The sequence below is a fragment of the Polypterus senegalus genome, chromosome 11, assembly GCF_016835505.1.
Source record: "Polypterus senegalus isolate Bchr_013 chromosome 11, ASM1683550v1, whole genome shotgun sequence".
Lineage (NCBI taxonomy): Eukaryota > Metazoa > Chordata > Cladistia > Polypteriformes > Polypteridae > Polypterus > Polypterus senegalus.
The window spans coordinates 35,741,138-35,763,716 of NC_053164.1; the positions used below are offsets into that span (position 1 = coordinate 35,741,138).

Genomic DNA, 22,579 nt, shown 5'->3' on the forward strand with positions numbered 1-22,579 from the left:
TTCCTGGTAATGTCAGCTGAGCTCTCTCTTTCACTCAGCCCCCATCTCTTGGGTAGCATCACCATTACATTCTACCTATCCACAGTGCAAATCCTGCTGACTACTCAAAATATATTGTTGAGGAATCACACCTCGATCTGTCCAAATTCAGAGATGCCCACTGTAATAACCCTGTGAACCCTGTGGCATCTAGATTACAAAGGGCCTTAGGAGCTCCTTTATGCCGTGAATAATAAAAGATCTCCTATGCTAGTATGCACAGTGTTGAAAAATTATTTTTTTTTTGAGATCAGAAGATGAAATGGGAACAATATTGAGCACACAGCAGGATTAAATCCAATGACACAAAATGATCTTTTGCCAAGCCACAAACACAACAGAGGGACTAAGTCAGAACACTGAGGATGAAAATACAGAGAAGGGTATATTAAGTCTTTAGTTTAATTCAAACACTGATATCAAAATGGCACATAATATGACCCTTGTGTGATGATGTCACACAAGCACACTCCTAGGAACTTCTGAGAGGTTGACTCGGTAATGGTGGGTGCAAAAAACACCAAAATTGTGCTACTCATCAATATGGCACTGTGATAAGATGTTAAAAAATTTCACCTTAGTAACCAAAATAGGACAAAATAAATGTTTGATTTATATTCCTCAACCTTAGAAACTCCATCATAGCTTCCAAGGAGTTGTAAAAAATTCCTCAGGAAAATGAAGAAAAAATTAATAAACACCAATCACAATTCTTATGGATTGGCTTTAAGCAGTACAAGTGGAGTTCTTCCTGGTGATATCAGCTGAGCTCTCTCTCACTCAGCCCTCACCTATCTATCTATCTATCTATCTATCTATCTATCTATCTATCTATCTATCTATCTATCTATCTATCTATCTATCTATCTATCTATCTATCTATCTATCTGTCTATCTATTGGCTGATCCTTGCATCAGCCTAGGGATGACACCAGCATTGAATTGGCAGCAGTTTGAGCTTAGACTCCATATTCAAATGAGGAGCTTCAGTGCCTGCTGCAGGGCACCCTTAAAAAAGACAAACGTACTACAGTCACTTGATTTCCACTCTAGTGTAGCTAAACAAGTCTCTAACAACAGCAAGTTAAGTGAAAGACAATGAATCAATTTAGTCAGCACTGGCAAGCCGCACACAGCAATATATCTCAACCTATATATCTATGTCAGTTGAGTCTAATGCAGTATAATCCATTAACTGCCTGCCCTGTTCTCTGAATATGGCACAGCTGTATTGCAGATTACACTTAAATTATGCATTCAATGATAAAAATAAATTGATTTATATGTACATACACTGGCAAGCCTCACACAGCAGTACATCTCAATCTATATATTTATGCCTGTTAGAAACTGCTGTCGAAAAGTGTAACACAGTATAATCCATCAACTGCCTACCCTGTGCTCTGAATGTGGCACAGCTGTATTGCAGATTACACTTAAATTATGCATTATATTTAAAAAAAAAGTTTATACAATGTATATTGTAAATGACTAAGAATATTTTTGAAATAATAAACAGTAGTTTTCAATACATAAATGTGCATATGAGTACATTTAATATAAAGTATGTATAATCCATCCATTTATTTTAATCTTTTAACCCAGTTCAGGGTTGCTTGCTTCCTGTCCCAACAGTCCAAAGTGCTAAGCGGGCACCAACTCTAGACCAACCATTTTCATCTCACCACAAGGTACAGTTACACACATGGCCAGTTTGGAGTATCGTATTAATTAATTCGCACGGCTTTGACATATGTGAGAAAATGCTAAGAAAAGCCCATACGTATGTTTAGTGCATGTCAATCTCCTAAAGGCAGTTGATTGTTTTCGAGCCAAGGACTTTACAGAACAGCGGGAGCAATGCTAACCACTGCACCATAATGTCGAACCTAGCTTCTAAAATACGAAATGAAAATAAAGATTGACAGATTGATCGGACAGTAAAAGAACAGAAGCAGTTATTGTTATTGTCATTTGAACTAAAGTTAATGATATTAACACTTTATCTTCTCTCAGACTGAATGTGTCAGTACTGGAAAATTTTTTTGTTCTTTACAGGTGTAGTATATAAGGGGCGGCTGAAAAAAAAACCAAAACAAAACTACAACATCTAAAATCCCAACAATCGACGGAGTCAGCCTTTGCTCATTTTGTAGTCCGTATCGCAACATAGTCAAATGATTGACAGACAAAGAAACAACATCTCCCATGAGCCCTCAAAAACATCAATATTTCTGACCAATCAGCAAGAAGATGTTTTTTTCTTTCGACGGTTTACCCGCCCCCATTTCCTTCCTGCCTGTGATTGTGATCGACTGCGTGCGAGTTGTGCGTGTGAGTGTGTGTTTTGGGGAGGGTTTTGGTTGCCTTTTGTAAATCTTCATTAAAGGTGTATTTGGTTTGGTGTGATAGCTTTTGACGGTGGGATTTACATTATTTTTTTTTATTTTTAAAACTGTATTATTTTGACCAAAGCGTGAAGAGGCCTAGCAGCAGTCATGTCCTCGGGCTGTCAGAAGACCGTGAGTCAGGCCATCCCCACTCGCCGAGTGACGGTCAATGACGCCGCACAGCTGCCTCACGATTACTCCACCACCCCAGGAGGAACCCTGTTTAGCACCACTCCAGGAGGTAAGCCGCGAAATCGGCGGCGAGATGCATGCCCAGTGTTCTAGGGCCCACAGCATCGAATGGACGGTAGTGTGCACGTTGCCATTGTTGCCATGCGGTTGCTTGTTAAGTCTGTTCCTGTCTCGTCATTTTATTCGACTTGAGCTGTCAAACTTTTACTATTTTTTTTTACTAATTACTTAAGATGACTTATAATGTCTACAAACAATCGTGGAATCTTAAACGGATTTTTAAAAAATGTGTTTTATCAAATAGATTACTGGTGAATTCCAGCATATTACAGGAATATTGACGTAAACCTCTTCTATGTACCTCCCAAGTACCAAAACGTAGCATAAAATTATTGTTTACTGGGTATAACTGGAATGTCCTAAAAGTGCAGATATGCGGAAGATGATGTATGAGCGCCATTGCTATACACTCGTGCGACCACTTGCCAGGATGTTTTTGGTCCCAGTCTTGTTTATTATATTTCTTTACGTATCCCCATGGTGTCGGGCACCTTTCACTTCCTCCTTCACGTATGTCTCATTGTGAAGGCGTTCCCATATTAGTTGCGCCATAATATGGCAAGCTGTTAATTACAAACATTTAGAAGGTCAGCAAAGTCTAACTAACTAAAGTTCTTTTACTTCACACCGGACTGACGTTAGCTTTTGACATCTCAAGTTTTACATATCAGTACTGTGTAACATTGGTTCACATGTTGATAGTGATGGCAGCTTCCCTGCAAGGATAACTGTTTGCTTCTTGGACCATAGAAGATAATCTTGAGTTCCTCCGGTTATGTCGGGTCTACAGGTGACCTGGAGGGCCACAGTTTGATTCAGACCAGACCTGGGTGAAGATTGATAAAACTTGTGTATACACAACGTGAGGCCCGCAATTTGCATAGATATATTTCCATGCAAAATTCATAGTTTAAAAAAGAAAACTTGATGGGAGAACTGGTGTATATTTATGGCAACTGAGACCCATGCATATGAAGTGATTTGGAGAGCATGGGAAAGGATGACACCCTAGGGAAGTGCAGCTCATGTTGTAATGTGTATTAACTTGACAAACATTAAAAATCAGAAGTGATACATATGATGTACAGACCCTATTTTAGTTTATTTTTAAAGAGCCAGTGCTGCATATTTGTACTGAACTGTTTTGGTTTTTTGTCAGTTTTTATAAACTTATCATGGAGCTGGTTGACAGGTCAGGAATATTTCAGCCAAGCTTCATCTCCATTATTCCTACTGCGCTGGAAGCCATTAACAGACTGACAAGATGTTACATTCAGTTTCTGTATGATATGGGAGTACATGAATAAAACGTAACATATTTTTACCAACATAAAAAGGCAAGTTGCAGCAGTGTCCTGTTTTCCTGCACTCATTGCATTCAGGGCCTCTAGTGATAATAAAGCTGCTTTTGTTAAATGTAAGCAGTGACATTCCATCAGTTTAAGAGCGCTGTATGAAGCCAGGTTTAAACTGACAAATGTCGTGACTAGGTAACCTGGATCAACACATGATTCATTTATTTTGAGGCAGAGTGGGATTGGTAGAAGACTTGTTGATGGCGCTGTACATGATGGCTAACTTGTTAGTAAGTTAACCGGCTGAACCCTCAGTTTTTCATATAGCTTGTACTATTCATTGTAACAGCAATCATGTCATTTTATGTGCCAGGAGATAGTGGTTTCCCACTTGAGATGCTTGCACCTTGTGTCTTTCCCTGACCCCCTGAGTGCAGAAAAGAGGTGCTACAATTCTGTGTATGTTCATGGCATACTCAGTTGTGTAGTGCACCATAAGACTTCTCAAATGCAGGTGGCAGTGTCTGGATGTGTCAGGTGGATGGCTGCTCTACCAGCCAATGAAGGTCTACAGCAGGGTTTTTTAATAATTTTTTATAAACTTTTTTTTTTTTTTTGGTCACAGTCCCATCTTGCTGTTCGTAGTGTCTTTGAGACTTATTCATTCACAATTGTCTTAACACTGGGGGTCCCTCTTAGAGAATCCCCCTCTATCCACAGGGAGGCAGAGTGTTCCACTTTGAGAATCATCGCTGATCATCAAAGCTGATACATCAAGTAAGATCATCCTAGCAAAGTTGATTTCTTAATCAACCTGCCACAACCCATTCCCATTACATACAACAGTGACTTGCAACACATAGTGTAAGAAACTCTACAGCATTGTGTTTGCATATGTATGAGGTTGATTAGCTCTGTCTATATACGGTTGTTTCAGGGTGGCAACTGGGTGGGGTTTGAGGTGTGTTCTTGTATGCACATTTACAAGATAATTGTGATTTATAGTTAAGGGATAAATTGTGTAGAATTGTGTGCAGTTTTTAAATCTGATTTTTTTTTGGCTTATGCATTTTCCTGTCTTTTTGGCATATACATAGTTTAACACTTTAATCCATACAAAGTTTTATGAATTAGTTCTTTGTTGCTTGTATATCTAAATCTATCTAAATATACTCCCACGGAAACTGTTCTTAACAGGCAAGCATATCTGTTGCAGTCTTGTGCTGTAGCTTATTCTATCTACTTTGTCATCTTGGGTATGTCATATTGTGCTTAAAGAGCACATTTCTGTACCCACATAGTCCATCAAGCTAATTTTTTTAATTTAAAAAGGGGGGGGGGGGCGCGGAATCGTTTTAGTGAAATTTTTTTATAGTTCATAGTTGAACCCTTCCTTGCTTTGTTCTTATTTTAAAATTTGTAAGGAAAAAATGACAAGACAAAGTCTTATGCCATCTTAAAAGTAGCAATTTTTTTACCTTTTATTTGCTTGGCACACAAGTTAAGGAAGCAACCATGGTTCTTTATTGGTTACATAATTCAATAATACCCATAGATCTGTTAATTTGTTGATTCCATGTCACCACTAACAAACCTGACAAGAAACCTCTTAGGGTACACTTTCTTGCCTTTCATACATGTTCAACTAAGTATTATAAAGTCCCCTATCAAAACACCTGTTAACTGTGTAACCAGTGTCTTTAGGGAAACATTCAAATTCCACTTAATTTGTTACATTTTGCTTATATAAAACTGACATAAAATTCTTAAACCAGCTTAATCTATTCAGTGTGGTGAAGGGCGAAACCTTTCCTGGCAGTACTAGGCAGAAAACAGCCCTTGACAAGGCAATTGGTCCATCTTAGGTCTTGCGTACACACACATGCACGCACACGCACACTGGGTCAGTTGGGATTTGCCAATACACCTAACTTGCAATCTCTTGAGATTGTGGAAGGAAAACTCTTGTAAACTGCACATTGAGAGTGTCACTGCATGAGATTCAAAATCGGAGAAAATGGCTCCATGGAGCACCAGCACTACTTAGTGTGCCATTCACTGTGCAGCCTTGTGTCATAATTCTTAAAATATTTGTTTCAGTGATTGAAGTGACCCTCTATCAGAAGTAATAAATTTGAGCTAAACAATAATTTCTTTATTAACATGTGCCTAAGTTTTGACATTTTATGAAGTCTTGAACAAACCAGGTTTTGGTTAGCTATCTTCAACTTAATGTGTAAAAATTCTCATAAGCTATAGTGTTTTAAAAAAAAAATATACAATTTTTAATAATACAGAATGAATATAGCTTGTTTTTAAAGTTATATGTTCTTTTGTGCTATAGTGTCAAGAAAGTAATGGACCTAGGCAGAAGGAGATTTATCCTCAGTTTGGATAAAAAAAATGCATTATTCTTATGGTGTACTTTTATTAATAATCTTTACAGTTCAAAGATACTACATCCATTCTGTACCGTGCTGTTACTGTGATTTCTGTTATTCTACTTTCAGTAGGTAATATCACACCTTTTTAATGAAACTGGAAATGCAACCTGCTCTTACAACCAGAATGCTTCAGTAGGATAGGTTTTAGTGTTTTGGCTAGTCATTTTTCAGTTCGGGTTGGAAAATGACTGACTGATCTTAGTATTCATTTACTTACACTAAATATATTGCCCCATTTTAGCCTACCAGTGGATAAGCTGCATTTGAGGCTCTCCATGACTGACCTTGACATTTCTACATTTGCTATAGTTAAAGGGATGCCCTGTTGTTCTTGCAACTAATGGGCCAAAGTGTTTATAAGCAAAGATATAGAAATCACAATCCTAACACTTATCACACAGGACAACTTTTCACATGCTATTCTGTACAGCTGGATCACAGGATAGTTAAGTGACTTGATCAGTATTTCAGTTTGTTAGAGGTAGGAAATTAATTAGCAATTCTGTGGTTTAAAGTCCACTTCCTTAGCTACAATGTCTCATACTTGCAACAAAACTTTATTTTACAGAACATCTTTTTATGACAAACTTCAAAAGTTAGGACACACTTGCTTAAAATGTCTGTTATTGTGAACAGTTAAGTGAGCAGAAGAGGAACTTATCACTAAAAGACAAAGTTAAAGGTGACACATTTCTTGTCAGCATTTTATGCAAGATTAGTGTATTGTTTTTGTTTTGCATAATTGTTCAGTGAAAAAAGAAAAGGAGCATCATACAGAATTTTGGGCACCCCAAAATATATGAGGACTCGGGTAACTTTTACCAAGGTCTCAGACTATGGCTTCTTCACAGTCATCATTGGGAAACCCCAGGTGATGCAAATTGCAAAGCTGTATAAATTCTGTTACACCTCAAACCTTGTCCCAGCCATCTGCAGCCATGGGCTCCTCTGCAGTTGCCTAGCACTCTGAAAAATAAAATAATTCATGCTCACAAAGCAGGAGAATGCTACAAGAAGGTAGAAAAGCATATTCGGATATCTGTTTCCTCGGTTCATAATGTTATTAAGAAATAGCAGTGAACAGGAACAGTGGAGATCAAGTTGACATCTGGAAAACCAAGTTAACCTTTCTGAAATAACTGCTTTTTGGATTGCTAGAAAGGCAAATCAAAACCCCCGTTTCACTGCAAAAGACATTCTGGAAAATTTAGAAGACTCTGGAGTGGTGGTGCACTGGTCTACTGTGCAGCGTCACCTGAACATATATGACCTTCATGATAGAGTCATGAGAAGATTACCTTTCCTGTGTCTTAGCCACAAAATTCAGTACCTGAAGTTTGCTAATCAACATCTAAGCATGCCTAATGCATTTTGGAAACAAGTCCTGTGGACTGATGGTCAAAATAGAACATTTTGACCACAATGTGCAGAGGTATGTTTGGAGAAAAAAGGGTGCCGAATTTCAGAAAAAGAACACGTTTCCCAACTGTTAAGCGTGGGTGTGGATCAATCATTCCTTGGCCTTGTATTGCACCCAGTGGCACAGGAAACATGTCATTGGTAGAAGGAAGAATGGATTAAAATAAATACCAGCAAAGTCTGGAAGCAAACACACCACCATCTGTAAAAAAAAAAAAAAAGTTGAAGTTATAAAGAGGATGTGTCCTACAACAAGACCATGATCTGAAACACATCTCAAAATCTACAATGGAATACCTCAAGAGGTGCAGGCTGATGGTTCTGCCACTGTCCGTCAACCTAAACATCATTGAAAATCTGTGGATAGATCTCAAAAGAGTAGTGCATGCAAGACACCCCAAGAAGCTTGCAAGTAAGAATTGAAAGACTCTTCGCTTGGTACAAAGTGCACTTAGAAGCTGTGATACTTGTCAAAGGGCATCTTACTAAGTACTAACCATGTTTTGTTTTATTAGGGAAATGGTGAAAGTCACTTTTTAAATTGAACTCTCTCTCAGGTACATTACAACTTAAAACAATTTGACAGCTTGTAATTATGCCATATGCAGTATGGTTATATATATATATATATATATATATATATATATATATATATATATATACACATACAGTAATCCCTCCTCGATCGCGAGGGTTGTGTTCCAGACCCCCCCGCGATAGGTGAAAATCCGCGAAGTAGAAACCATATGTTTGTATGGTTATTTTTATATATTTTAAGCCCTTATAAACTCTCCCACACTGTTTATAAATATTCCCCGCAGAGTTATACAGCATAATCCCTTTGTATTCTCTTAGATATTAGGTAAGATTCATTGAAATTATGTATATAAACACACTGTTTATATACAGTAAAACCTAAATATTATTTTAAAGATATTAAGTGTCTCCGATTTCACATATGTTACAGCCATTACGATAGACAGGCCACCAGCAATAAATACGTACAATGCAAGAAAAATAGTATACAGTAAATGTGTGTACAGTGACACTAAACGTACGTACATGTACTATGTACTGTAAGTAGAAAATTAATTATGGTTACTCACCAACAATGACACGATGACTTGTCCGTTAACAATGAGTTTAATTTTACTGCACAACAAAGGAGAGCGTTACAGCTCTTCCAAAGGAGCCTCTTCAGGCAAATGTGAAGCACTGCCATTGTTCTTCTTCTGGCAGTCTTCAATCCAAATCCCTAAAGCAGATTCCATTCAGACTACTGCCTTATTACATCCACTTACAACTCGTTTTGCACCCTGGTTAAAAGGACACTGCGGCCGTAGATCTTATATTCCTTTCCTACTTTTTAAATAAAAAGAATCGTAGCCTTCAACAAATCCAAAACGTTTACCTTTTCGGCAATCGTTAACATCTTCCGTTTGCGCTTGGGCACGGCTCCTGAAGCAGTAGCAGATCGTTTTTAGCCATAATGAAGGGCTTGACTATGCACAAAGATAAACACAAAAGAGCACAACTCTTTACACAGTGAAACACGTTGATGCTGAATGAGCGAGACGAGGCTTCCTGGTTAACACTGCATTCAGCACGCAGGAACTTAACTGCGTGGTCTGATTGGTTAGCTTCTCAGTCATCCGCCAATAGCGTCCCTTGTACGAAATCAACTGGGCAAACCAACTGAGGAAGCATGTACAGGAAGTTAAAAGACACATTGTCGGCAGAACCCGCGAAGCAGCGAAAAATCTGCGTTATATTTTTAGTTATGCTTTCATATAGAAGCCGCGAAAGTCAAAGCGCGATATAGCGAGGGATTACTGTGTGTGTGTATATATATATATATATATATATATATATATATATATATATATACACTACTCACAAAAATTAAAGGAACACTTTAAAGAAACACATTAGATACATCAGATCTCAATATAAAGTTGGATATCTATACAAATAACGACAGGGCAATGTCTTAAGAACAAAAGGATGCCAAGTCTTTTAATGGAAATAAGTTTTCTGCCTACAGAGGGCTCAATTGTGTAGACACCCTAAAATCAGAGTGAAATGAAGATGTGGCAGGCTAGTCCATTTTTTCAAAAACTTAATTTCTGCTACTCAAAATGCTTTTCAGTATCTTGTGTGGCCTCCACGAGCTTGTATGCATGCTTGACAACATCGGGGCATGCTCCTAATGAGACGACGGGTGGTGTCTTGTGGCATTTCCTCCCAGATCTGTATTAGGGCATCCCTGAGCTGTTGTACAGTCTGAGGAGCAACCTGGCGGCGCCTAATGGACCGAAACATGTCCCACAGATGTTCTATTGGGTTTAAGTCAGGGGATTGTGAAGGCCATTCAATTGTTTCAATTCCATCATCCTCCAGGTACTGCCTGCATACTCTTGCCACATGAGGCCGGGCATTGTCGTGCATTAGGAGGAAACCAGGACCTACTGCACCAGCGTAGGGTCTGACAATGGGTCCAAGGATTTCATCCTGATACCTAATGGCAGTCAAGATTCCGTTGTCTAGCCTGTAGAGGTCTGTGAGTCGCTCCATGGATATGCCTCCAAGGTCATCACTGACCCACCACCAAACCAGTCATGCTATGTTACAGGCAGCATAATATTCTCCACGGCTTCTCCTGACCCTTTCACATATACTCAGGGTGAACCTGCTCTCATCTGTGAAAAGCACAGGACACCAGTGGTGGACCTGCCAATTCTGGTATTCTATGGCAAATGCCAATTGAGCTCCTCGGTGCTGTGCAGTGAGCACAGGGCGCAGTAGACATTTGGGCCCTTAGGCCAGTGATTCCCAACCACTGTGCCGCGGCACATTAGTGTGCCGTGAGAGATCGTCAAGTGTACCGTGGAAAATTATTCAATTTCACTTAATTGGTATGAAAATGATTATTTATTTACTGCAAATAATTTGTCTTTGTTCGTCTATGGGACAGTGATAGGCAGAACAATTAAATACTCTTAATCTGTGTATCTACCTGTTGCCATTCAAACGGTAGAATTAGTGATGCTTCGGCTGTGACATTTTTGTTTGGTGGTGTGCCGTGGGATTTTTCTAATGTAAAATATGTTCCATGGCTCAAAAAAGGTTGGGAAACACTGCCTTAGGCAACCCTCATGAAGTCTGTTTCTGATTGTTTGGTCAGAGACATTCACACCAGTGGCCTACTGGAGGTCATTTTGTAGGGCTCTGGCAGTGCTCATCCTGTTCCTCCTTGCCCAAAGGAGCAGATACTGGTCCTGCTGATGGGTTATGGACCTTCTATGGCCCTCTCCAGCTCTCCTAGAGTAACTGCTTGTCTCCTAGAATCTCCTCCATGCCCTTGAGACTGTGCAGGGAGACACAGCAAACCTTCTGGCAATGACACGTATTGATGTGCCATCCTGGAGAAATTGGACTACCTGTGCAACCTCTGTAGGGTCCATGTATCACCTCGTGCTACCAGTAGTGACACTGACTGTAGCCAAATGCAAAACTAGTGAAGAAACAGTCAGAAAAGATGAGGAGGGAAAAATGTCAGTGGCCTCCACCTGTTAAACCATTCCTGTTTTGGGGGTCATCTCATTGTTGCCCCTCTAGTGCATCTGTTGTTAATTTCATTAACACCACAGCAGCTGAAACTGATTAACAACCCCCTCTGCTACTTAAGTGACCAGATTAATATCCCATAAGTTTCATTGACTTTTTGCTATACTCTGATTAAAAAGTGTTCCTTTAATTTTTTTGAGCAGTATATATATATATTTTATATATATTATATATATATATATTTTTTTTAATCAACATTACAGAGTAACAGAGAGTGTGGAGGAGGGGTGAAGAAAAGAGTGCAGGCAGGGTGGAGAAGAGTGTCAGGAGTGATTTGTGACAGATCGGTACCAGCAGAAGTGAAAGGAAAGGTCTTACAAGACAGTAGCAGCACTGACCAAAAAAAAAACAGGAGTCAGAGCCGAAAGTGGCAAACTAAAAAATGTTAAGATTTGCATTGGGTATGACAGGAATGTACATGATTAGAAATGAGTACATTAGATTGTCAGCTTAGGTTGGACGGTTCAGAGACAAAGTCAAAGAGGCGAGATTGGTTTGGTTTGGACATGTGCAGTGGAGAGATACTGGGTATATTGGGAAAATGATGCTAAGGGTGGAGCTGCCAGACAACAGGAAAAGACGAAGGCCTTAGAGAAGGTTTATTGATGTGGTGAGAGAGGACATGCAGGTAGTGGGTGTGACAAAGCAAGATGTAGAGGACAGAAAGATATGGAAATGGATGATTTACAGTGACGATCTTTAATGGGAACAGCAGGAAAAAAAGATTTTTGTATATATTTTATATAAGTATATATTGTAAGGAAATTTTGTCTATTGTATTTTGATGGTCACTGAACAATAAGCCCTACAGAATTTAATTTTGTTAATAAAAAGAACAGTTAACACCTGTGGTCTAATGCTTAATTATAAAAATACCAAAGTTAACACTTTTATGCATCTGATTAAGCAGTAGCTTAGTGCAGAAAGTTTTTTAAAGGGACAATGGGAAAAAAATCGGAATTGGTGCCTCAAGTAACATGAAATTGGTGATCAGTATTGGCCTTAAAAATAACCCGATTGGAGCATCCCTATCAAATACACTTTTGGAGATTGAATATTAATTGCAAAACGTCTTTAGAAAATACTTGAAAATTCACCTCAGTTATTCAGGATAGACTTTTTCTGTTTGTGTATACAAATTAGTTATCAAAAGATTACAAAGAAAGGCATAGTAGTTAATGTATGCCCCTTAACCCCATCCCATTGTCTGTGTAGGGTTACACATGGAAGTACCTTGTTTTGGAATGACATCCCTTCCAAGGTTGGTTCCTGTATTTTCCTAGTCCTGTTTGGGTGATACATAATGTATATTAAGAAGAAAAGCTTTTTGGGTGCCAGTATTTTTTTCCCCTCCCCATTCCTGTCTTAGATATAGTTCATAGGTTGTGCTATATCCTGAGAATCAGACATTCACATTTTAGTAATTAGAGAATTTGAAACATGCAGTTAAATGTTCTGTTCTGTGATATTATAAAATACCTTTGGCGGAAGTTAATTGTATGCAGTGTACTTGTCGATTCTTTCATTGTTTAAAACTTCATTAACTTAAAGGTGTGTTGGTTATCTGTATTGTTTTGGACTGTTCCTCTTTAATGGTCATTTCTTTGGAGCAAATTTTTACTTTGGCTTATTACTGCTTTCTGTCATGTGTAGGTACAAGAATTATTTATGACCGCAAGTTTTTGATGAATTGTCGAGACTCTCCTGTTGCTAGGACTCCCCCTCGATATCTTCCTAACATTCCTGGAGTCACCAGCCCAAATACGGATGAGATCAAACTTGAAGCTGATCATGTCTCAGCTCATGTTGACAAGCAAGCAGGAGGTAAGTTCTGCATGTGCCTTTATTGGGAATGATTTGAGACTACGCTTCAGTTTAAGCTTGAAGGTTCTTCTGTTTTGGCAGTTTTAAGTCTTTTGGAGCCAGTTTACCAAATATACTGCAGTATTTTAGAGTATCTCATATTCTCACCTTTTAGAAGTAATATAGTTCTGTGTCTGTGTCCGAATCATATAGTTTTGTCTTGGATGGATTTTGTGGTGAAGGCTCTGTGTTACTTTACTACCTGTAAACCTAATATTTGAGTGCCTCTTGAGTATCAAAGTTCAAATGTAAGTTGAATATTTTGACTGTGTTTGTTATTAACTGAATGTGCTTTCCACAGGGAAGCTAAAGTACTGCATCTTTGTATAAATGATTTGAATGTAATAAAACATAACCGTGCAAGTAAGAGATTGGAGTAAAAGGTGGTGAGAACAGTTGTACGAGGGATACTCTAGTATCCATGGGAGTATTTGTTTTAATAATGCAAAGCATTCTTTTCTTCTGTTGTGAGACTTCCATGATAATCCATCAGACACTAGTAGAACCTGATTGGAAAAATACCCAAGACAGAAAAAAAAAATAGTGGCAACCTTTAGTGAAGCACTCTGAAGGGAGACTTGAAACACTCTGTCCTGTTAAGTTCAGTAGTTAATTTTATTAGAGATACTGTATATGCGAAGAGGTGCCAGTACAAAAAGAACAATGTGTGTTTTGTGGCCTTTCATATAGAAAAATAAGAGTGTAAAGGAGGGCAAGGACAGTGTGACAGTCAAAGAATTGCAAGCTGTAACTAAATAGAACTTAAGTAGTTTATTTTATCTACATCTGAAGCTACACAAATAGCGTGTCTCTTTGTTTTCTTTAAACTGTGGAAACATACACATGTAATCAAGTTTTGCGACTTGAATTCAGGTTTGATGAAATACATCCCACACAACAGCCAAGATACTAATGTTTTTTTTTTCTGTTCACAGGTGATGAATCACAATTTGAAATGGACATTTAGGATGCAACATGTTACAGCCACAGATAAAAGAATCCAAACTGTCTTGTTGACAAGCTGATATTTCATTATCTAAGTTAACATGCGTGCACCCTGCTTCCTCTGGGACAGCAAAAAATGGAGTACAAGCTGATCTTCCTGCCAGTGCTCTCTAGATGGATTTGGCTGTCCACATGTGTTCATACATAATACAAAACACAAAAAGATGGGACTTTGAAGGGGCTTTTTTTCTGATAAAGAAATGAAAAAAAAGAAATTGATTAAGCAGCACCTGGCTTTGAGTTAAAGGGACACTGTTAAGTAATAATTAAGCTGGAGGGGTCTCCAAACTGCAGTTTTGGAGTGGGGAGGTGATTAATAAAGTATTGAAGAGCATTATGAGTTGATTCAATATTTTATTTTCTTATTTCAGTATGGTGTCAAACTCTCCTGACTTTCAACCTCTAACTCTGTACACAAACAGTTTGTGTTTTGACAAACCTGTACAGTAATGTTGAGGAGAGGTAACACGCTCATTTCCATTACACCGTATTTTCATTATTAATTACTGTAGTCCTGTAGTGTTCGATACCTGTCTAGTTACATTGCCTGCAACTTTTAACATTTTGCAGGCAAAATGAGCTTGCAAGGAACTGTCATTACAAGTCTCAATTGTTCTTATTGGCCACTGTTATTTTTTGCATTAGTTCATAGTATTATTTTAAATCTGTAATCTAAAAGAGTTGCTACACATTCTTGTCAAATTTACTGTCTGCTAGAGTACTCATTTGATGAGCTTTATATAGTAAAATCAACTTTCTGTTTTGGTCAATCAGAGCTTTAAATTTGACTTTGATGTTTGATTTATTGAGTAGCTGTAATGACCAATGGCAGCAGTATTGTGAAGAGTATCTTCTCCCTGAGTTTGTCCATCATTTAAATTTGCTCTATTGCAGATGTTAATTTTGGATCACCTGATATGGCACCACCACAGTATTTTAAGAGACCGGGAGAGAATTTCTTTTTATTTACTGCAGCTTCTCAGAAGGATGATACAGGATCGTGATTTTTACCTTGCTTTTGTTAAGTGAGGATGTTGCTGTTACATGTAACTCTTAAAAGCTTTGAATTATTTTGTATGATCAGAGTGATAGAAACTAGATGTATATAAGAGAAGTTGGTTTTACCCAAGACACTGATTCATTCATTTCCTGCACTCTGTCCTTAGCTCTTTGAAGAACGGCTAAGTCATTAATTAACATTGTCTGGCCAATTTAATCTTAAATAAAACATAAACAAAGCACGCTCTTTAACATTTAAAACAATTTGCGAAGAGTTGTTTTTGTTAATTGTAAGCCCCAATAAAGCAAGTAGGTGCTGTGATATTGATATTTAAATGTTGGTTTAGGACATGTCCGGACAAAGGGGTGATTTGTGGTGGTTTGTAATCCACTTAACACCAACGTTTACAGAGCAGCGCTAACTACACAGGCTCATCTGGGGATTAGCTAGTTGAGCTGCAGTGAGGACAGGTGCTTCTCAAATATTGAGACATGAACTGCTTGATCTTGCACTTGTTCAAACTTGTTTCATTAATTTTTATTCCATATTTACATTTAAGCCGTGTTTTAAAACAGCCCAGTGGCACAGTAGGTATTGTCATAACCCGACAATGCTTGCAGTTCAGGAAGCTGGCAAGTTACATGGCAGCAATAACTTTACATTGCTTGTTTTAAGTCAGTAGGATACTGTCAGGGCTTCAGAAAGTAAGAGTGCACAACTATTACAACTTAAAACGTCAGGGAGCAGAAGTGCAGTGTGTCTAACATAGACTAAGAAATTTAAATATAAAGAAGTTCATTTATAGAATTGATTTTTTTTCTTGTATGTGAAAATTATTTCAACATTGAAATGGAAGGCAGTTAAGAGACACTGTGTTTTGGCTTTCATTTTCAGCATGAATATAACATTTAAACTTTTTTTTTTTTTTCCCTTTACAGACGCATGCTAATGCAGCCCTTGACTAATGCCACATGTTTAGAATGTACAAATTATAAATTTTGTTTCCTTATTATTTGTAATGTTACGTTTTTTAATGGTGGTCAAATACTTGAGTTTTTATATATATATATATATATATAATTGTATTACTTTTACAACTTGAACAGGACATAATATACAATTGCAGCAAATGTGGATTTGCTTTCTTCATAAAGGATAGTATTTTTTGGATATGTTGAGTGATGCTTACTTTGAGCTCAGTTTTATTAAATACATACCTTCAAAAAGTGGTAAGATAAATGGCTTATTATATTTTAATTTGACCTTGTAATGGGTTCAGCAGGTCTGTTGCTTGCCTTGCAGCAAGTGTTGTCAGTATAGCCTCTAATAAACACTCAAACACTAACCGCGAGTTTGAATTAACCCAAACTTTTGAACCAGCTTATTTTTTTAACATGGTCTGCACTCCAGTGTTATGGTTAGCACTGCTACCTTTCATCAACCTTGGCCTGGTCAGTTTCTGAAATTTGCACAAGCTCTCTTTGTCTTTAGTTTCCTTTGGCCCGTCACTTTCCTCCAATATCCCAGTGACTTGCATATTTGTTGAATGGCAATTTGAAATTGCCTTGGTGTGGATGTGTGTGCTCCCTTATCAACTGGCACTCCATCCAATCCATGCTGTATTCTACCATGTGCATCCATGATATTGTTAGTTGAGAAAGTGGTTTGGAAACTCCTTTTAATATGTAGTATTAAGAGCTGAAACCTAGAAATGTTCAACCATGTGAATGCGCCTTCCTGTTTCTCCAGGTACTCCCCATGTTACTTGAGCCATGATGGGTTGACACAAATTACAATGTTCAGCAACAAACCAGGTGCTTTTTTTTTCGTACATCCTAGTTTGAGTTTTTCCTGCTATATAACATGCAAGGTTTCCATAAATTTGGACTGTCCCAAGGTCTGTACATTTTTGGCAAATCGTGGATTGTTTGAGTGTAATGTGCATTTTAAGTTTCACTCCAAATCAGCCTCACCAGAGTCTTTCAGAATGTTAAATGCCTTGCTTACTATATCCAGAGGCAGGGTAAGAAGGCAGTGTTTTAATTTTAAGTTTGTGCATTCTTGGCATCAGTTTAGGCATGGGCTCGATGAGCACGAGGGATATGCAGGACCCAAAGTTATTGAAACAAATGCTTATTCAGTTTTGCCAGCCTCGAAGTTATTAAAGGCTACAAATACTCAAAGTGCTTGCGCTTCTGCGAAGCGTGTCAAAAAGGGCCTGACGATGATCACTTGTTAATTAATGACTGGGCTGTCTTCCTGCATGAGCGCGAGCGAGGGAGCGAGTGCGTTTGATCAGAGCGCTGGAAGCAGACGGGCCTGACGGTTGTGTATTGGCGTGCGCCGCGAAACCCCTCGGCCAGTCTGCTGCGCCCTGCGCGGGTTTCGGCTCAGTCTCGGAGCACAAGCCGCTGGAGGAGATCAAGTGAGCAGCTCATCAAGACACATTAGGACTGTATTCAGCCTCCTTCCTACTGCGAACCCTGTGGCGACTGAGCGCACGATGCCCGATTTGCACATTAGGACATGCCTGCCTAACAAAGCAGCTGTTTAATTCCGCAGGTAAACAGTTTGTAATCGTTTGTCTCTTTAATTAACGCTTCTCGTTATCACACAGACCATGACAACGACTAGTGTCAGAGAAGTAATTGAGCGTCGAAACCGTCCAGCCTCCGGCAGTTTGCGATTGTGGAAAATGAGCACTTTCTATTTTTAAATATAATACCTCCAAGCTTCAATCACAAGTCACAATGGGGTTCACTGGAAGGCCCAGCAGTGCACCGACAAAGACTTGGAACCTACCTGTCTAGTCTGAGGTCTTGGCATTGCAGAAGGAGCAGTACCGTCCAAAAATGAAATCACATAGTTTTTGGACAATTAATTTTGCGGTATTCGTGAGGGTTTTTTCAACAATAAAAAGACCAGAGCCACTACCTAATTGACAACTATTGTAAACGCAGGTCACCACATTAAAAGTTCAGCCTTTTCCCATTTTTAGTATTTTTAGTATTTTCAGGAAAGCTTCAATAACGCAAGTATAGGAATAAAGCATCCATCATATGTACTATGTTTTTAACGTTAAATGGACACATTTGCTACTGTACACTCAACAATTCAAAATGACAAAGTGAAAACATGTTTTAAAAAGGGTTAAAAACAGCATGCCTGGGTTTGGGCAGTTTATCCCATTCCTTCTGGCAGGTCCTTTCAAGCTACTTTAGACTGGATGGGAAGTGTCTGAGAACTGCCGTCTTCAGGGCTCTTCACAGATCTTTTACAGTGTTCAAGTCTGGGCTTTGGGTGGGCCACTCAAGGACAATCAGACACTTGTCCCAAATTTGGATTTGGCTGCATTCAACTTTCCCTTAATTCTGACCTGTCTACCTGTCCCTGCTGCCGAGAAGCAGCCCCATAGTATGCTGCTGTCACCAACAAACACTGTGCTGTAATGTTGCAGTCTCTGAAAGTAAAATAAAAGTAATATAAAACACACACACACACAAATAAATGCAGGAAGTGAAGAGGTCTGAATACTTTCTGAATCCTGTACATATATAATAATTAGGATACTGAGATGCCATCATGATGACACTCTACATTCTCAGAAATAACACAGTGATCCCATAGGAATGTCTGAAGAAGGTTCCAGAAAGAATCTTTATTTATTTACATGCATTACAAGTTCCATAAACAATCATAAATAGACAATAACAGATTTATGAAATAACAATGAGTTCCTGATTTTAAATGCCTCTTTCTGCATACAGCTAATGCAGGCTAAGTTCAGGTTTTCTTGATCTTATAATTTTCCAGCCAGGTTGCCAACTAAACGACTTAAGATTTCTGTTTTGTCCACATATTAGGAACCTTTTCAAAGCCCAAAGAACCAACTTCACATGCAAAATCCCTTCCCAAAAATCTAAATGAAGTCTGTGCTATACAAATTAAGTGATTATTCTACAAGGAACCACCCAACCCAGTAAAGTGCCTGTTTAGAATCAGTAAGTATAAGAGCGAGTGTACTGGTGGACATTGCAGAACTAAACAGAAGACAAGGACCTTTTTGGGCCATGAGCTTATCAATAAAGCTCACTTCACTCTTATTCTAGAAGGAGGAGGAGAAGAAGCATTTGGTGAATGTTAAGCAGTACCATGTAACTGGAAACTTACAAAAAACTGTTATTTACTAAATGTGACAATTTTTTCAGAGTCATTCATTGCAGTCACTGTCTTAATGGGGTCTGTTGTCATCCAGGTCTGTGTCCACACTTGTGAAGGATAGTTCTGGGATTTGGAGAGTACAATTCTTTATTGAAATACATGTTTTTAAAAATAATAAAGTCTTTGTTCTTTAAGTATTTGATATTATATAGTGCCTTCTGGTGTGGTGGGCTGGTAACATCACTTCAATAGAGACCCAACAAATCAAGAAGTTAATTATTGATTAATTATAGAACTCACTGTGGATGCCCAGAGGTCTTAGCAATGGAGAGAATTAAAACAAAACTGAGTGCCATAATGAACAAAGCTGCACATCCTTTCTCTGACACATCAACACTGTGGACTTTCAGACAGCGAATTATTCTGCAGAAATGTGTCAGGAAACGCAACTGGGCTCTCCTTTACACCAACAGCAATACACCTGCATAACTCCTCAAGATGACTGTGACTGCTCTTTTATTTTTAGTCAAATCAGATGTCTTTTCTTTTTAGTTTTCTTTTTTTTTTTTTTTTTTTTGTAAATTTTGGATTTGTTTATTATAAAATGTTATGTTAATGTATACCCTTCTTAATCCAGACCAGAGTTGTGGAGGGTGCCAAAGCCTGTCCCACCTAGCAGGAAGAAACTCTGGACAGGGCACTCCATTGTGAAGTGAACCCACACACATACGCAGAGACGCAGACCAAACACACTAAGGCCAATTTGGTGTCTTCAGCTCCCCTAACCTGCTTTGGACAATGGAGGGAAAGTGGACCACCCAGAGAAAACCCTTCAGCAATCTATTTGGATTGAGCACAACTCTCTAAATAACCGACTGACATTTTTGTGTCTGATTCTGTTTATATCTATTTATTGTTGAGCTTCGGCAAAGAGCAAAGTTACCTTCTTGGGACTAATACAATACAATACAATACAATACTATCTATCTATCTATCTATCTATCTATCTATCTATCTATCTATCTATCTATCTATCTATCTATCTATCTATCTATCATGCCTTTCAATTCTATCTGTCTGTCTGTCTGTGTTGCACATATTAGTTTATTTCCAAACTATATTATATGGACACTGCACAGTTAACACACAATACTAGTGATATTTTACACACTATCACACTGCCCTGTCTTTTACGGTTTTGGATTCTTAGAAATATGAGAAACAATATCCGATTAAAAAATGGCTTCCTGTGTTGTTGCACTCTAGCACATCTCTAAGGTGTTAACAGAATTAATTGTCATTCTGCAGTATTCATTGCTGTGTATGTACCTGTCATTAGAAGGCTAAGCCTTTGTCCTCACATAGTACAACAAAGACAAAAGAGTTCTATAAAATCAATATTGATGAACTGAATTTGAATCAATTTACATAATTTAGCGCCTTAAGCCTACTGTTGCTGAAGCTAATCTGTAAGCTGGCAGAGTTTAGAGAGCTAGGTGATCTTATGTAGTTGTTATATCCTTGCACCCTCTGAGTAGACTTTAGGATGTACAGTATGTGTCAGTGCCAAGAGTTTTATCCGTTATTTTAATAATGTGCCACTTATGCATCGTCTGTGCTGCTGATTGGTCAGACACAAGAGTAGCTGCAGGACTCCCATGTCAATCAATCAATCAACATTTATTTATATAGCACATATTCATACAAAAAAAATGTAGCTCAAAGTGCTTTACAAAATGAATAGAGTAATAGAAGACACAATAAAAGATAAACATAAGTCAACATTAATTAACATAGAATAAGAGTAAGGTCCGATGGCCAGGGTGGACAGAAAAAACAAAAAAAAACTCCAAAAGCTGGAGAAAAAATAAAATATGTAGGGGTTCCAGACCACGAGACCGCCCAGTCCCCTCTGGGCATGTATGCACTTTACGTCTTTAGTGCTCTCATATTCATTGCTTGTATCATTGATTACAAGTTAGTTATAATTATTTATTTTACTGAGCTTTACTGAGCTGTACTCCTGCTTATCCATGCAATTATCTAATCAGTCAATCATGCAGCAGCAGTGCAAAGTATAAAGTCATGCAGACACAGGTTAGGAACTTCAGTTGATGTTCACATCAGACACCAGAATGGGAAAAAATGTGAACTCAGTGATTTTGACCATTGCATGATCGTTGGTGCCAAATGGGCTGGTTTGAGTATTTCCACAACTGCTGGTCACCTGGGAGTTTCACGCACAGCAGTCTCTAAAGTTTACTCAGTTCTGAGGACACAACATGTTGTTAATGAGAGAAGTCAGAGGAGACTGGTTTGAACTGACCAAAAGGATCCAGAACTCCAGACTCAGATAGCCACTCAGTACAAGGGTGGTGAGCAGAAAAGCACCTCAGAATGCACAGCGTGTTGTACCTTAAGGCAGATAAGCCACAACAGCAGAAGACTCCACTTATGATGGCCAAGAACAAAAAGCTGAGGCTGCAGTGGGCACAGAGTCTTCAAAACTGGACTGGAGAAATGTCACCTAGTCTGGTGAATCACAACTTCTGCTGAAGTACACAGTTTGTAAGGTCAGAATGTGCTGCCAACGGCATGAATCCATGCACCCAAGCTGCCAGGCTGGTGGTGGCGTAATGTTGTGGGGAATGTTTTCTTGGCACACTTTGGACCCATTAATACCAATCAATCATCGCTTGAATGCCACAGCCTATTTGATTATTGTCACTGACCATGTGCACCCCTTCATGGTGACCATATACCCATCTTCTAATGGCTACTTCCAGTGTGATAATGCACCATATCATAAAGCAAAAGTCGTTTCAAACTAGTTTTATGGAACACGATAATGAGCTCAGTGTTCTTCAGTGGCCTTGGGAATGCAATGAGACACCTTTGAGATGTGGTAGAACAAGAGCGTCACAGAAAGTTGTGTGATGTGATCATGTCAACATGGAGCAGACATCTTGTGGAATCCATATCATGAAGAACTGAGGCTGTTTTGTGAGCAAAAAGAGGTCCTGCCCAGTATCATCTCAGAACACTAACAAATGTGCCAAATGCCACAGGTATGCAGCACGTGCC

General features: G+C 38.6%; 1 protein-coding gene across 2 annotated transcripts; it reads left to right on the top strand.

Annotated features, from left to right (window-relative positions):
- Positions 1–2,309: 2,309 nt before the first annotated feature.
- On the top strand, positions 2,310–14,671 carry LOC120538830 (eukaryotic translation initiation factor 4E-binding protein 1-like). 2 transcript variants are annotated; one of them, XM_039768354.1, is made up of 4 exons: positions 2,310–2,373; positions 2,515–2,670; positions 13,120–13,290; positions 14,265–14,671. In XM_039768354.1, exons 2-4 carry the CDS (start codon positions 2,538–2,540, stop codon positions 14,294–14,296), a joined length of 336 nt encoding a protein of 111 aa, XP_039624288.1. In that variant the 5' UTR covers positions 2,310–2,373; positions 2,515–2,537; the 3' UTR covers positions 14,297–14,671. The 2 variants fall into 2 exon arrangements, with proteins under 2 accessions (XP_039624288.1, XP_039624286.1); XM_039768352.1 differs by having other exon boundaries at positions 2,321–2,670.
- The last annotated feature ends 7,908 nt before the right edge of the window (positions 14,672–22,579 follow it).